We start from the raw sequence: 16588 nt of genomic DNA, 5'->3' as shown, positions 1-16588 counted from the left end.
GGTTTTGGCCAAGGCAGATTTAAAGTAAGAGTCTGTAAGCGTTTGTAAAAACAGATTTGATACCAGCAGATGGGCTGCAACTGTAGTAACAGACCTCCATCTGTCCAGAAACCAGCTCTTTGTTCTACACGAATGGTACTGCAAGTGTAGCACTAACAAGTCTTAAAGGGTAGAACCATTTCCTGAGAAGCATTTCAATGGCATTCATCATCTGTGTATACACCTGTCCTCATAACAGACTTCACGGCAATTTCTTCTCTCCATAAGTAACCAACTTTCCAGAGAAAAAGTAACCTATTTAACTGCTACTTCTTGAAAGTACTTAGCTGCTGTTCAAGTGATATAAAAGATGTTCCCCCTTCCTGAAGTGATGCTGAGCTGAGGAGCAGACTGTTGGAAATTCATTAACATTGTCCTTCGACAGGATACATCTCATTTTTTCCACCCAGTAACTGAGAATCTGTCAATGTAATGTAATTTAGGTGAGCTACTAATAAGGTCCAGACATGAACTATATTAAACAGTATTTGGTGAAACCAGCAATGAAAAAAGCCCAACTGGATAATACAGAAGATAGAGCTCTGAGTTAGATGCACACAGTGCAAACATGGAGATTCCTTGTTCTGCCTAACACCTGCTTGTCCGAAGTACAGAATCTGTGACAATTAAGGTGATCATATGCCCTCTCAGACTGCAGATCCCTTCTTTCTGCACTTTCTTCCATACTTATGCATACAGAAATTAGTTTTAGACTAAAGTTGTACATATTCTCTGCATACACACTCCCAAAGAGTAATCAATTTGCAGGGCACATAAAAATGTGAGAGAGAGCAGAAAACATGCAGCGTACACTTCCATGCTGTGAAACAGACCCATTGCCCAGAAAAAGGAAGACAAGCTTTATAGGAAGGATATTATTCCCTACTGATTCATTACAGGATTTCCCAAAATTCTCAATCATCTGCTGCTAGTATTTCCATACTCCAGTATTTCTCAAACTCTCAGTTGTTTAGGTTCTCTGTAAAATCTAACCTTAGCAGGGTTTCTAAGCACATTATTCACCACCATCTTGCAAGTATTGAATAAATACTGGTTTTTTAAAGGCAGACTTTCTTTATCCAACCATCTATAGTTGATCCATTTCCTGCTACTGATAACATATATCAAGATTTACCTACTGTTTGCCCATCTGCTCCACTCAACTCTGTAGACGTAGTATAAAACAAGTATTGAGAACAGTACAGTCCATGTCACAACTATCACCAACTAATTTAGCAGCATGTCTAGAGATACCTATCAGTTGAAAGATTTCACACAAAACATGAAGTTTTTTGGTCACGGATGCTTGCTTTTTAAATGAGCTCTTTATGGAGGCCAAAACCTTCCCAAGCAGCTTATACCATCTAGTTTAAATCCTGCAATTAGGAGGTTTTAGCTCCAGATTAATTAGTCGACAAAGCCACTTGAAGACTTGGAATGCCTATGGTTAAGAAATCATGATCTTGCTCCAAAACATGAGTTGACACAGCATATATGGCTTCATACCAAAATTATACAAGTTAATCGGAACCTGACCGGTTAACTAGTCCCTCAGCCTGTTACTCTGTTCACCGCACTTCAGGATAATATATAATTATATACTGCATGATTCAGTATGCTGTTTACAACCTAACAATTGTTAAATTGACTATACTGCCCCTTGAACAAATTTCTAACACACACCCAATTTATGATTCATCTTAAATTCAGAGGCTACACATAATTTATTCAGTCCTACAGCCATGATATTCTCCGTGTCTTAACTGCCCTCAAAGGTGATGTGATTATTAGTCCTTTTCCTTTTAGATGGGAAAACATGCCATTTCTCTTTCACAAGAGATTCATCTACCTGTTATTGCTGCCCAGCTTCAAATCCTTACCAAGCTTATGGTTGCTGAGCCAAGAAAGTGAATGGGATTTGGAGTGCAAAAAGGACCCTCGCCACAAAGAACATAAGCTTCAGTATCATTTGATAGCAACATGAAAAATCTGCAAGGGTGATTTATAGAACTCTTAACTAGACCTTCCACACAAAACAGACTGCCTGATCTACAGTAAAGACAGAAAGATAGTCCATGATAGAACAGATTTGATTCAGCTTCAAACACTAGAATGGACAAAGACTCCATCTGATCATTATCTGTGCTCCGTAATATTTTGGTACTTGGAGAGATTACAGGACAGAACAAGCTACAGAAGATGGCATTGCCAAAAAAACAGGAAAAACAAGATAGCAGCACCTCCTCCCATGACACAACGCCAAGCCCACTGCCGCCAAAAAACAGAGTTCAGGGAAGTTTTGCTTTGTCTGGATGATGAATACATTCATATTAGTAGAGTTACAGGACAAAGAGCCATATTACACCCTTGGCTGCATAACAAGGACAAACTAACAGAAAACTTTTCCTCTACAGGCCTAGAAACCGTGAGAGGAAAGCAAGTCACAGCATCATCTCTCTTTTCTTTTAAGAACATTCCTATGAACAATAATGGAGAGCTAGTCAGACTGAGGACATACGCAGATAATGCCCATGTACAAATTATACTTGCTGTATTGGAATGGAACCAAGCAGAAGGTTGTATTAGCCTCTGAACCCACTGCCCTAGTGAGGGATTAAGTGAAAGGAGAATAAAAGGATAATGTAACAGCTCTTGAATTTTTATTGATGCAGCTGGACCACAGGGAGTTAGACCAGTTAAAGAATGCATCAAATTTTGCTGCCTTCTCAATCAGTTTGATAATTCCATGTACCACAGCTTAACCCCGTAACTCTTATTTCATAGACCCAAGAAAACACTAATTAGAACCACCTAAAATAAACAGAAACACCACACCGACACAAAAAAATTTTCATCCCTCCAAAACCTAACAGCTCAAGTCCTATACAATATGGTCTGTATACAACATACCAACTTTCATCCTTTCCATGCATAGCTGGAACTTTTAAAACAATACAAGTTTTCTTCCAGTCCTGAATGTAGTATTTCAATTTTAGTCTTGCAAACTTAAAAAAATGGGCATGTTATAAAAAATATTATTTGCAACTTCAGTATATAAATGGCATAAACTTCTAATAGAAAGTGCTGCTTTTAGGAAAAAGATTTCAAAGTTCTGTGCAAGAAAAGAGATCGGCTGAAGCTCTTCAATTCCTATTTCCATCTTTCATTACTAAACAAACACTTTGGAAAAGAAGTGAAACAGATTATTCTTTGATACAGCACATAGAAAATTCATAAATGTAAGGCTTTAAAAAAGCATTTGGGCAGTAGTCTGAAACAGATTTCAAAACTTCAGAATGCCTTATCAATAGTTTCAAAACATTTTCAATTTTGATATATATTGTCTCGCTACCATGCATTCCCTATAAACTTTGCTTATAAAATACTGAATTTGAATGATAGTTTATCAAACCGGACCAGTTGTATTGGTTTACCTCAAGCTGCATACACTTGTCTGAGAACGAGTAATACTAGATAATCAGTGAGAAGCGTCAAGGGTTCACCGCTTGTAGAAATACCCAATTTGATATTAATGAAAGGAGGCGAGGAGAAAAAAAAAAAACAGGGAAGGAAGGAACAAAGTTTTACAATCTTGAGATTTAAATCTCAAAGACAGGAGAATGTAATATCTTCTCAGTCCACAGTGGGAGGAATAATCCACAGATTCCTCACTGCGCAGAAGCCGGAACCAAGACTTCATCAGACAGTAGAGAGAGAAGAACAGAAAGAAAGTGTGCCTGCACTAAAGCATACACATACTGTTTTAGCCAAGGAAGAAATACACAACTTACAGACAAAGTAGCAGTTAGGGGCATCAGAAACTTTCACATAAGAAAAATAAATTAAAAAATCATTATAGATGCCAAGTGTTGCTGGCAAACCTAAGGCATCCCATGGACCATTACTAATCAGTTACAGAAGAAAAATACTTTTTCCTCAAATAATTGTTTTGAGTATTTTTATGATTTGGTTTACACTACTGGCCATTTTTCATCCAATTAACCTAGAAGCTGACTATTACCTCAGTCATTTAGGGGGAAATAAATGCATAGAACCATTCACAGGCTGCATTCTAAAAGGTACAGATTTACAGATTAAAATTTTGAGTTTTGGCAAAAAAATTAACTGAATACAGCTAGCACAAACCTATCCTTTGCCTTTTAGCACGCTGATGAGTGACCTCTCTAATTTTTTAGTGATCTTCTTCCACACTAATCAGACTTCTGTAAAAGTGTCTGTAAGACTTCGCCCTTTACTTCATACCAACAGTCTAAAAACAGGCAATAAAAATAAAAAAACAGTTTCTCCAACTGACAGATGGGGGGGGGGGGGGGAAGGAAGGAGAAGGAAACCCAAACTTTCCCCACCCAGAAGTCACACACAATTTACAGTTGCTCTATATCAAAGAACCTGCTGATCCCTAATGCGAGCTTCTGTCACACAGAAAAAATCTGAGTTCCACAAATTATTTGAAAACAGTTTAAAGACAGTGTGCTATTATACAAAGCAATTGCTCTTATTAGATGCATATTACTTCTTGGCACAACAGTTGCGTTGTTTGGGAGGTTTTTTGGTGGTTGTTTTTTTTTTAACTGGCGTTTATAGCCTATCATTGAAAATACATCATAAGCCTTGAAACGAATGTTGTCTACATAAAAAGTAAATTTATATATAAATTATTAAAGTCTAGACAGGCAATAGTTCCTCTTCCATTTCTCCAAAACCACTGAAGAGGGAAGCAGAACAAACAGATTTTGCATCATCAGACTTCCCAACCAGCAGTTCATATTACGGTGAAAAGTTAAATTCTGTGATCTTCGATTCTTTAATATTCTCAAAGCAAAAGCAATGGGTGGGACAGAATCAGTGAGAATTAATGCATATATCAAAGAGTTCAGTTAATATCAAGCACAAAAATATTTTCTGTAGTATTACAAACTATACTCCATACTCTGCAAGCACCAGGGAAATTTCCACATACCACGTTAAATACAATTTCTGATTCTATTCTGCTTTTTAATACTCAGTACTGAAAGACACAAATTCCATCAGTGTCTGACAATATCACAAAACTAAAGGTTTTGCACTGAAAAATGCTCTTTTTGACTATTCTATGCTAATTACAGCATGCAAGGCCAAAGAGCACACACAGCAGAACAGCACATGTACTAGTATCAACAGAGAACAAGAACTTGATGTTGAGGCAAGTGAGAACAAAAAGAATGCCTTTTATCATTGCAGAATGCCAGTCAGTTCTTAAGTAACATGTTTCTCATCTGTAAAAGAAATCAAACTACTTATGTCTCCACAAGTTTTTTTTTGTTGTGCTTTTCATGTGATATCATTTAAAATTACCATTACTTATATAATCTATTTTATCATTTCATTAAGTAGTATATTTTCACTTTCTTCTTTAACAACCACCAATACTGCAAACGAAACTTTATGATATCACCAAGGTGTTCCTGTCTTTTTGTCCTCTCTTCCTGAGCAACTATTTTTACTCTAGAGTTGTATGCATGAAAACTAACTGCCTTGATTACTTGACTATCCATCATTTAATCCCTCCTTAAGGGGTCTGAAGAAAAGGGAATAAGGATTCCATAACAGAAAGGATGAAAAAACAAGCGAGGAACTGCAGCTTGAACCAGACAGCTCAACGTCCTGTTCACATTTCTTCAGCTAGGTGGAAACTTCTCCCATCTTTTCAGGTACAACCATGACCACTGCTGATGCCTCTAATCCAGAGCATTGAACTAACTGCAACCAACATGCTGCTGTAATGCAGACTTTCATGGATAGCATGGCAGTTCCCAGTGTTTGGATTCCTTCGATTCCTAGGGTTCTTCACTGAACAGCAAGCCAGCCCATGTGGACACACACGAGCTTCAAAAGCAGATCACAGAAGAATTCTTACTAAGCTTTTTTTTTAAAAAAAAAAAAGATTAAAGTAGTTTTCAGTTTGGAGGAGCTTCCTATTTCTTTTGGTATTTAGAAGCCTAAGCAACGTACAATACAAGAAGTACTATACAGGATCAGACCGCCTCTCCCATCATCCTTCCCTGGCAATCACCAGTTTATTGAGTTCCTGAGCTAAAGGTTAGAGCTGCACAGTCAAATATAATAGTCATTAACGGTCTCTGTTCTATTAATTTCTCTAATCCCTTTCTGAACACATTTACACTTTTACTCCACATGACATTTTGTTCCAGTAACGTAGCTGTAATTAAGAACTTCACAATAGACAGGCAGAAAAAAGAGAAATTTTCTTTTGTTTGCTGTGAAGACAGTAACCTATTGTCTCAAATTTCACTAGAGAAAAGCATGCTAAGGGTCTTGAAGCACCCCGTAATGCCTCACCATCACCTGACTTTTACCAGCCACTCAGCAGTAAATGTTTGCAGCTACCAAAAACAGAAAATGTTTTCTTCTGCCAACCTTTGCTGTGTGCACTACCACCACAGTAACTGACAAACCCAAACAATCTTCCAGCATACAAAATATTTTCTATTCTGAAGACAATGCATGCTAATAAAATTACAAAATTATAATAAAAACCTTTTTAGGGTTTTCCTTAGTATTTTGTAACAAAACAACAAAAAGTAGGCTTAAGGTTTTCTTCTTTTACACACTGTATTCCTCAAATTCACAGAGGATAGAACTGTACCAGGGAGCAAGGAAAAAGGGAGAAAACTTTCTTGCTGGAACTGTTTGCCAATAGGTTAAAGCAAACACTAATGCTAAGGTGATACAATGGTATCAAAAACTACTGAAAACAAACAGGAAAAAAACCAGAGTTAATTTCTACAATGTATCACACTTCTGAAACACCAGAGTCTTGTAACAATCATCATGAGCACACACATTTTAATTTGACATAAAGGAGCTTTGCAAAGCTATTTCAGTAATTCAGTTCTACACATTAGCCCATGCGCTTAAAGCTCCAGGCTGATTTGGCTGTTCCACACATGTGATAACCTAACTGCAAAGCCACTCAATAAATGAGTCTATATAGCTGATGAAACAAACTTTCATCACTGCCAGCTAGCAAGTCTTTATAATCAGATAATCTTTAAATTCTTTATTAAGGTCATTCAAGGGATTGCAATGACAGGGCATACTGAAAAATTAAGCTGTTCAAAATTCAAGGTTCTTGGGAATTAGCCTGTTTTGGTAAGCATGTACACAATCTTCTATTGCCAGATAAATAGCATCAGAAGAAACCTCTTTCAGGAAACATAAGTCTAATCTTTTGGGGTTTCCTCAAAACTTACAGTGTCTATTTCTTGCAATTCTTATTAAATGGATCATTATAGCAGACTTCCCAGGCAAATTCCTGATTTTGGAAGTTTGAACAACCTTATGAACAGAAAAGGATGAGGACCAAGAGTTCTAAAAAAAAAAAAAAACCTACAAGAAAACCCAAGAAAACAAACAAATGAAAAAACCACACCACATATCAGACAATTATTAACCCTTGAAGGCTTTAAACATGATCACTAAGCTGGGATACCCAAAAGTACTTGCAAGTTTGAAAATCTGAAAACCCATCCCAACCTTTATTAGGAAGAAACCTCAGCTCACAGAAGTCTCCACCACCAGCACAGATAGAGACATTCTGGTAATGCCCATAAACCTGGACTAGAGGCAACTGAAGGTGCCCCAGCACACCTTGAAGGAGCTCACGCTTTTTTTCTCCCCCCCTTCCCCACCTTCCTTTTTTAAACTGTGTGCACTGCCAAAAATTACTGTTTTTCTAACACTGTTTTCACAAGCTAGGCCTTCTAGGTCAAAGTCTTCCAGGTGCTGTACAGGTATATTCTAGCTAGCTTATTAAATAATTTCTTCCTTTTTCAGATACAAGCCATTTAACATTTCACAACTGCTATTCCTGTGAGAGAACACTTTTTCTTAATTTACAGACATACAGATATATACTGCATTGTCTATTATAATGTTACATATCAATAAGGACGCCAACAGCATTTGTATTCCACTTGCATCCTACTCAAATTTCCAGTGAAGTTAGCAGGCACATTCTCATTGCTCTTCAGGGTGTATTAGTTCAGATGCCAAACACCAGCATGCACAAATGTCAAAGTTACTTTTACGGAAAAATATCATTAAAATCTTAATTTTCCCTAGATTGCAACAATTTTTTTTAGCATTTCAGTGGATTCATTACATGTGTTATCATTTTTTGCTGCTACTCCTTGTACAGATTTCTAACACCAATCAATAAGCTGACTTTTTCTGCAAGTGTTTCTGAAGCTCTCCTTCAAATGATTAAGAGGAAATTCCTTCAAGTGCAGGGCGCTGGTCTAAGAACAGAGAAGAGATGACTGAAGATATACAAGAATTCTAAAAGACAGAGTCTATGAAGGCTGGACAGAATCTCTTTCCTCCTAAAAACCTATGTGAGATGATAAATCCTTTACTGAAAAGTTGAGAGAGTAAAGACAAATTTATTGACAAATAGATCTCTGATTAATACATGCATACAGGCAGTACTCCCTTATTTCCTACAAGTCAAATTAATGTGAAGTCCAATTTTGAGACTTACAGAAGATGAAAGCAAACTGGCTTCAGAAGAACAAACAAACAAAAAATGCACCTCTATCATTTAAAAATAGTTAAAACATACTAAGGCACTTGAAAGAAATACCGTAACAAAACTTCTGAAGGAGAAAACAGTATTTATCACCTGTTGAAACATACCATTTAAGGAAGTTACATACAGTCTTTAATTAGGCTGCTGGAAGGATAACTTTACATAAACATAACCACACAATTGTCCAGTCAGGGACGTATACTACAGAGATGTCTCTCAAAGTAACACATGTGCTGTTACTCACTGATATTAAAAAGTAAAGAATAAAAGTAGCACTTGTACCACTGTATCGACCGTTTGTGTGCCTGGGATTCAAACTCCCAAGTTAAGTCACTGAAGGCAAATACAGCTTTGCATTGACTTGGGAAAAGTGAGCTATTATTTCACTGAACATAATCCTAGCACTAGGAAAGGATTTTCCACTTACTGATTTTACAGTAAAGATAATGAAAGGCAAAACGTCCTCTCCCTTTCCCTTCTCTAACTCTTCTCTTTGCTGAAACACTAAATTATGCAAAGAGAGAAATGGGTAAAATCAATAATAATATACTGTTGCACTTGATGAATTGTGACAAGAGAAGAAGAATCAGCAAGACTTTTTATAGTACTGATACTCTGATGAGCAAACTAGGTAGAAAATTTATATAAAGTTTATCTACGTATGACATGGATAAAAATCTAAATACTCCATTTTTTCATGCCTCTATTACTTAAGGCAATATGCAATCCAAATCTTTCATCATTTAAACCAGGCATGACTTTGCTAGGAAGCACAACTACTTCTAACAGTTTAAGTTTCAAACTCTAATTTAGCCCCCTCTTTAGTCCATTTAATCTTTTAAAATTACAATATATAGAATCGGTTAGCAGAAAAAGTCAACAACCCCATCAAAAAAGATGGAACACATTCAACACCAAATAAGGTTGCTTACAAGTTTGAAATTTTGTAGTTACTATTTCAACAGCAATGTCCTACAGGGTTTCTGAATACCTGCTGCACAGCAGACATGGCTTTATGATTCAAGTCCCATTACCTTTCCACCAGTGTCACAGGTTTATTGGGGGTTTTTATGCCCTCCTTGTAGCTGCTCTTGTCTATATGAAAATCTAAAAATACAGTAACAAATCTACACACACTATTGAGATGCTAAAGAAATTAATATTAAAAAGGGAAAAATCCTCATCCGAAACATAAAATTAATCACTGGGAACCAATTCCCCTGCACAAACAGGGAGCTGTAAATGAGAGTGTCTATAACCCTTGAGATAATGAGATAAGCCATGTTCTGTCTGTACTCAGTAATAACTTAGAAAGCCTTTGCACTCAGTTCCTTGGGTTTTTTCTGTAAGAGATTTTGAGGGCCTGCCCACTACCTGAGTACAACACTAGCTATTACATTAATGAAAATAAAGACAGACAGACTACAGAATGGTCACGAGACTCAGAGAAGCTTACATCTCCAAGCATGCAACTTTACTGTAAATATTATTTACATTAACAACTCTTTATGCCTTTCAACATCAATTCTGAAATAGCATTGAAGTCAACAGAGAACGCAACAATTTCTAATGCAATGAACTAGTATTGTTAGTTCTATACAGCACACAGCAGTGGTGGTAAGATTCCAACATATAAGGACATCCTGGAACCTACTAGAAAGACTACTGGCTGCTAGAGAACATCAGCTGCACCTACACAGATGTAGTCAATACAGCTCTTACAGCTGTTGTGATACTCGATATGAACCGCAGGAGAACCTGGTATTTCCACTGATTTATCCAGTAAGACTCTACCATTCATTAGGATGAAAAGCACATTCTACCTTCAAAACATGAGGAATTTGTATGATCTAACAGCTTTCTCCCCTCAACAAGTTATAGAGCAACAAACAAAATTGGATTTCAGGGAAAGGTCTGATGGGAAAGAGCCTCTGTTTAAGTTCTCTTATTCGAGAGAGTTAAACAGGAGTGTTTCCTATTAAACTCAGCATCAATTTCAAGCTTACAGCACAAACATAAATTGCCTGCAATGGTATTGTTCAAGAAAAGTCACCCAAGTAGCCTTTCAGATCAAGGGGTTTTTTTCTAAATAAAGCAGACTTCAGATATGCCACTTCTGAGGTACCTCTCTGCACATGGGCCTGAAAGTACCTACACTGCATACAAATACTCAGTTACAGAAGATGTCAACACCGTATGAAAAGCATTTTCAGATTCACTTTCAAAAATTTCAGCAAGCTCTATAGCATGTTCCCTCCCGTATCTCTCCCACACACAAACAAATGTTCTTTACTAAGACAATTTTCAAGAAACAAAATAGAAATTCTTTATCCAGAGTTGGGAAAACACTCCAGAAAACCATGTCCTTTCTCTGACAAAGTAGAAGCACACAGAAATTGAAAGTCTTTTCATCTCAGAGTCTACTGAAAAAAGTGATGTGTTTTTCGACAGCATCAGATTAGTTCTTGAAGAGGTTTGTGTTCAATTCCAAACGTGCACTTAAATTTTCATCATTTTTAAGTCAGTCAATTCTCCCCATGCTTTACTTCTAGCTACAAAATGGGAGATAAAGCTTCCCTCTCTTTTCCAAGTGCCCCATTTCATCTAATTTAACGACAGACTGTTTAAAGTGGGAACAATAAGCTGACACAACACCTAGTCCTAAATCTGACATTACCCTATCATCTACAAATCCTTAATAACACTCAATGTCCAGCAAAACTACAGTACTCCCTATAAAATACCAGCAATCAAAAATCAGCAGTTTTAATACTAGGTCTCCTTTAATTATTGACATATTACTTGCAGACATTTCTGTGGCATATTAAATTTACACATAAAAGATAAAGAACAATAGATGAAACCCCGAGAACAAAGCCTTCTCACCTCTGTTATTCTTCCTATGGAGTTTCATAAGCTAACTGGAGCAGATCTCTATCCTGGCAATTGGATTTCAAATTCACAAGGCATATCATTGTCCCAAAGCAGCCTACTCAATTCATTGCCTTTTATGAAAGCATTTTAATAGATAATGATGCACAAAGAATATGCCTAGTTGCTCACCAGGTATTTAACTGGCATAGGAAAAAGAGAAGCCCGGACAAAATAAAAACAGCACCAAAGAGTCTTCTTCTGCCCTTCCCATCTGTAAATGCCAGCTTCCTTCTCTACACTTCAGGAGGAGGTGGGGCTGGGAAACACTTCTTTAGAAGTTCCACCCTTCTTTACAGATGCACAGATTTCATTAATAGTTAACTGGCGACATACAACATTAACTTACTCTGGTATTCATAGCTTTCCATCCACGCTTGTCCCATGGTAAGCGACAGCTTAGGGCAACTGTTTACAAATATTTTCTGCACCATGACACACTACCCCAAGACTTGCTTTTCAGCCTCTCTGTCTCACTGACTAGCTCATTTTAGAACAGTAAAATTCCAGCCAGTTTTTCTGTAAGCAGAAGAAAAAAAAGGGTGACTGACAGCATCAGCCTGCTAACCAACACTCCCTCTTAAACATCCAAAATGTGGCAGCCAGATCAATACTTACGTGTTCTTAGGTTTAAGAGACTCCTGGCAAAATCACTTTAAGTTTTACCAATATCATCAATGGACTAAAGGTTCTAGGCTTGTTGCGTGAGTAAACTGGAAAGCTCTTCAAAAGAAAATCATTCCCCTTAAAGAGCTGACCTTACTCTTGTTCAAGTCAGTAAGTCTTGACAGGTGCTCTGGAACAACCACTAGAGAGACTCTTGAGTGTAAGGTCTCCTTCGTTGTGAAGGACTATATTAACCAGGCCCTCTGGGCCATATTGTCATCTATTTCAACATATAAATATTTGAAGCCATTTAATGTACAGCAGTATTCAGAGACTTCAATGATAAAGAGTAGCTTTGTCCAACTGACTGGCACTTCAGTAATAAACTCCATTTAAGAGTCTGCCCAGTCTCATTTTTTCTGTCTAATTACTTACCTCTCTTGCAGGAACAGCATGCTATTGAGGTTTACTGATTAAGATTTGAAGACACTTTGAAGATTTATTGTACTATACAACTGCTAATTATTATTGTCATACCTGCATTTGGTTGGGAGGACAATAGCTATGCGCCAAATAATTTCTGTTCCATATGTAAAAGTGAAAATATTTGCTTTGCTGTGCTCTTTAAAAGGTAAACAGATAAAAGACTGCATTTTAACTTGCAGTCCTTCACTGTGATACTTGCTCTGTATTTGTAAGAACCACACGGCTGAAAAAATCTGACCATAAAGGAAAAAAAGCAAAGAAACATAACACCTTCCTTCCCACTGGAACAGGCAAACACATTTGTGCCTTGGTAACTTCCCACCTGCAGGAATGCAATCTCCTCCCCTTCCTAGGCTTCTTCACTACTTCCCTTCGAGCCATCCAAAATGACAATGCTATGCACAAGTTATCATCACAGGCTCAAGATGACCAGTTACAGTGGTTATTTACCACTCATCCATTTCACAGCCCAGTTTCACTTTCAAAGGCCTGTGAAGCTGTGAATAGACTAGTGGATCCCATCCTCTCCATACACGCTATTATCCCAGTGAAAATATGTGCTGTGCACTCACTTATCCCTTAACATTCAGCCCATCCTTCTCTCACAGATACATCCTTGTTTCATGCATGTTCCATCCACTCAAGTGTCCTCGAGTCTCTGGCTCTCATAGCCTCCAACTCCACTCAAAAACAGTCTCAGAATGAAGAGATTTTTTTTTTTTTAATTAAACAGTTATAACAACAGCCTGTCTCCATTTACATCTAGTATATTCAAAAGTATTTACTTTTACTGCATCTTTAACTTAAAAAAAAAAACCACACTGAACAGAAAACAAAAATCAATACAAAAACCCTCATCTACAGAAGGTTCAATTTTTTTACCATGCAACAGCAAAAGAAAAAAAAAAAGTCCCACTATGAGAGGAATATATGTTATGTGTTTTTCCGGTCATCAGACAGGATTGTTACTTTAAAAACAAGTAATAAAATATCTTGAAAAATTAGACTGTAGATTTTTCTATCTCTTGCTGTCATTCTTTTCTTTCCTTAAATTACCACTTACATTTAAAAACTGTTTATGGAAAGATGTGCTGTTGGCAGATTAAAAAAAACACCCCAGATAAAATACATATGCCCAATGTAAAAGCTGAACAGATAGGTACATTTGATAGCACTAGGAGTGGTAGCAAATTCTGTCGTAACTGCACTACCAAAAGATTCTAAGACTAGATTTACTCTTTCCTCATCAGTATTTCTTGCACAAGAACCAAACTATTTAAGTTGTTTTCCTATTTGTATCTGTACCCTGGTTGATTCTAACTCTTACAGAAGTGTCTTTAAAATGTATTTCTGGTCATCCAAAGACTGATACTCTGCCTGTGCAAGTCTGTCAGAGGCCTGATGCATAATTTGAACACAGAAAGCAGTCCTGCTCTGGAGTCATTACTCTAGGCATTAAATGTCATCACTTCACTAGCCTGTGACCAAACGAATGACCAAATGGGAGTCAAGACACCTAGGAACGTATGTATTGACAGCTTTCTCACATAAGGTTCAGCCCCCAGGAGAAAGTCTGTGTATTCTGACCCAGTTTCACTGTACAGTTTCATAAAACATGTTCTCTTCCCACTGAAAAGGCTTCATGAACTGATCACAGTTACTGCCCCAGCTAGTTCCACATGCAAAGACTTTCATATTCCCTTCTCCAAAACTCACACCTTAATAAGATGGCTAGACACAGATTACCTGCAACCAACCTTACAGTTTTCATGTCCTACATTTACTTCTGATCCCACCTACAAAACCAAACCGGTTCCCAAACGTTTCCCCAATAAACAGGAGGGGTACAGAGCAGCTCCTGGCGGTTCCCTATGAAGTCACTGCCTTTGTTGTTTTAAACATGCAATTTAAAGAGAATTACACAATCTAGAATATGAGAGAGATTATCCTGTGGTCTGTGGAGGTGTCGATTGCTAGGAGATAAAAAGCCAATGAAACCTACGCTATTTCTGATCACTGGCCAACAGATTTATACTTCATTCCTGTTCCTCCAAAAACGTTAATAAGACAAAAAGTTTCCCTCTGTTAAGAAGTTCGGGGGGTTCCTTTGTTTGCGTAGGCAAAAACGAGCCCTTCGCCGCCGGCAGACGCAAACCCCCACGCGGGTACTGCCATTACTGAAAGTCCAGTTGAACCCCAAAAGCGACCTGGGCGGGAAGTCCAGGGGGAGAACCAACACCACCCGCCGCGCTTTGTGCAGCCTTTCTTTCCCCCCTCCCACGCTCCGCGGCCAGGGCTGCCACCCTGCGCTAGCACCGCACAGGCGCGGGCCCGGTACTTCACCCTGCCCGCACACCTCCGCGGGGCCCGAAACCCGCGGCGGCCCGCCGCCTTGCCTCCCCTCCACAGTCTGCTCCCTCGCCGCGGGAGCTGCCGCTCACCTGGCGCCGCCGGCACCCCCGCCACCCTGCGAGGAGCGAAGCCGCCCCGCGACAGAGGGGCGACGCGATTAAACAGCCACCAGCGGTCGTCCGTCCGCGAGACCCCCTCCCTCTAGACCCCACCCCCTCCAACGGCCACGCACCTCCAGAGTGGCCGCGAAGGGCTCCCCGGCGCGCAGGGAGGAGCGGCCCAGGGATCCGCGGACCTACCGGCCGGTCTAGCGACGCTGTTCGCGCATGCAGGGCGGTGATGGAGCCGAGGAGCCCGGAGCTTCGCCCTCCCCCGCAGCAGCGCTCGCGTTAGGTTGTGGTCGGCGCCTGCAAGGGAGCGCGGGGAAGGAGTCAGAGCGAAGGAGCATCTCCTCCCGCGCCGGTCGCCAGCCCCGGCGCCCCTCTCCCGCACGGCGCGGAGAGGGCGGGAGCGGCAGCGCTCCGCTCCGCTCCGCTCCGCTCCCCGCCCCGCGGCTCCCTCCCTCCCTCTCTCTCTCTCTCTGTGCACGACCGGCCCGCCGCCAGCAGCCGCCCCTCGGACCCAGCTAGCGGGCGCGGGTACCCACCGCGGCCGCCCGGCCCCCCCGCTGCCCGCTCCGCTCCACACCGCTCCGCCGGCCGCTGCCCCCTCAGGGTCGCCAGCAGCGCGGGGAGGCGGCCGCGCAGCCGCCCTCCGCCCCCGGCGGCCGCTCCCTCCCTTCCTCCCTCCCTCGCGCCCCCGAGGCAGCGTGTAAGCTGCTGACACAGGCCCGGCCCCGCCCTCTCCCTCAGCGCCTGGCCCGGCCCCGGCCCCGGCCCTGGCCCCTTCCAGCCCTCAGCGTCCGGTCGGAGCTCGAAGGTAACTTGAGAATTGACTCTCTTGGGGGTAAACTACTGTGCTGATAACAGCAACATGTTCTTGGCCCCAAAGGCGGGGTTTTTTTGGGGATGATCTTACTTCTGGCTGCTCCCAGTCCTTGGCGCTTACACGGGCAGTCTTGGTTCTCTATTACAGGAGTCCCGTGTCCTTCCGCACAGTCACCCGTCCCTGAGGGTACTGAAGGGATGGGGAAGCCAGGACAGGAGCCATCCATGAACAGACGTTTCATTTCCCGTCACCAGCCAAGCCGTCGCTACATTGTTCGGGGGGAAAAAAAAGAAAAAAAAAAAAGTTGCACAGAGCAAACTTGTACAAGCAAAAGCCTTAATGGCAAAGTTTCCAAATATGGCTGATTGTTTTTAGCCTGTCAGACAAATTGGTGAAGAAAAGGTCTACCTGGCTAGGTGAAAAGCTTTTTTAAAAATAAGGCTTCTTTTTCCACTTTGAACGTGAGATCTACTGTGGGGACCTGCTGACCACTTGTGCCGTGGGGTTGGAGCTTCTCCGGTGGGTTCCTCTGGGGTTTCTGCACAAGCTCCCTCCTTTGTGGAGACAGATTGTGAAAGGAAATAGTCACAGGGTAGAAAAAGTACTTTTGGTTGCAAAGAATACTGTCACCACAGA

General features: G+C 40.3%; 1 protein-coding gene across 8 annotated transcripts in view; it reads right to left on the bottom strand.

Moving 5' to 3' along the window:
- Nucleotides 1-15733, bottom strand: part of PTPN13 (protein tyrosine phosphatase non-receptor type 13) — a 126207-nt gene extending 110474 nt beyond the window's left edge. For 3 of the 8 annotated variants that reach the window (XM_076337027.1, XM_076337028.1, XM_076337029.1), the window contains exon 1: nucleotides 11537-11564. In XM_076337027.1, the coding sequence (XP_076193142.1) occupies nucleotides 11537-11564 (28 nt within the window). Of the gene's footprint in view, nucleotides 1-11536; nucleotides 11565-11713; nucleotides 11773-11930; nucleotides 11961-15257; nucleotides 15433-15671 lie in introns of those variants that run through there. The other 5 variants (XM_076337030.1, XM_076337033.1, XM_076337034.1 and 2 more) reach the window with 5 other exon arrangements.
- Between the last annotated feature and the right edge of the window lie 855 nt (nucleotides 15734-16588).

This window comes from Aptenodytes patagonicus, chromosome 4, assembly GCF_965638725.1.
Source record: "Aptenodytes patagonicus chromosome 4, bAptPat1.pri.cur, whole genome shotgun sequence".
Lineage (NCBI taxonomy): Eukaryota > Metazoa > Chordata > Aves > Sphenisciformes > Spheniscidae > Aptenodytes > Aptenodytes patagonicus.
This window is presented reverse-complemented; position numbering and strand designations above follow the sequence as displayed.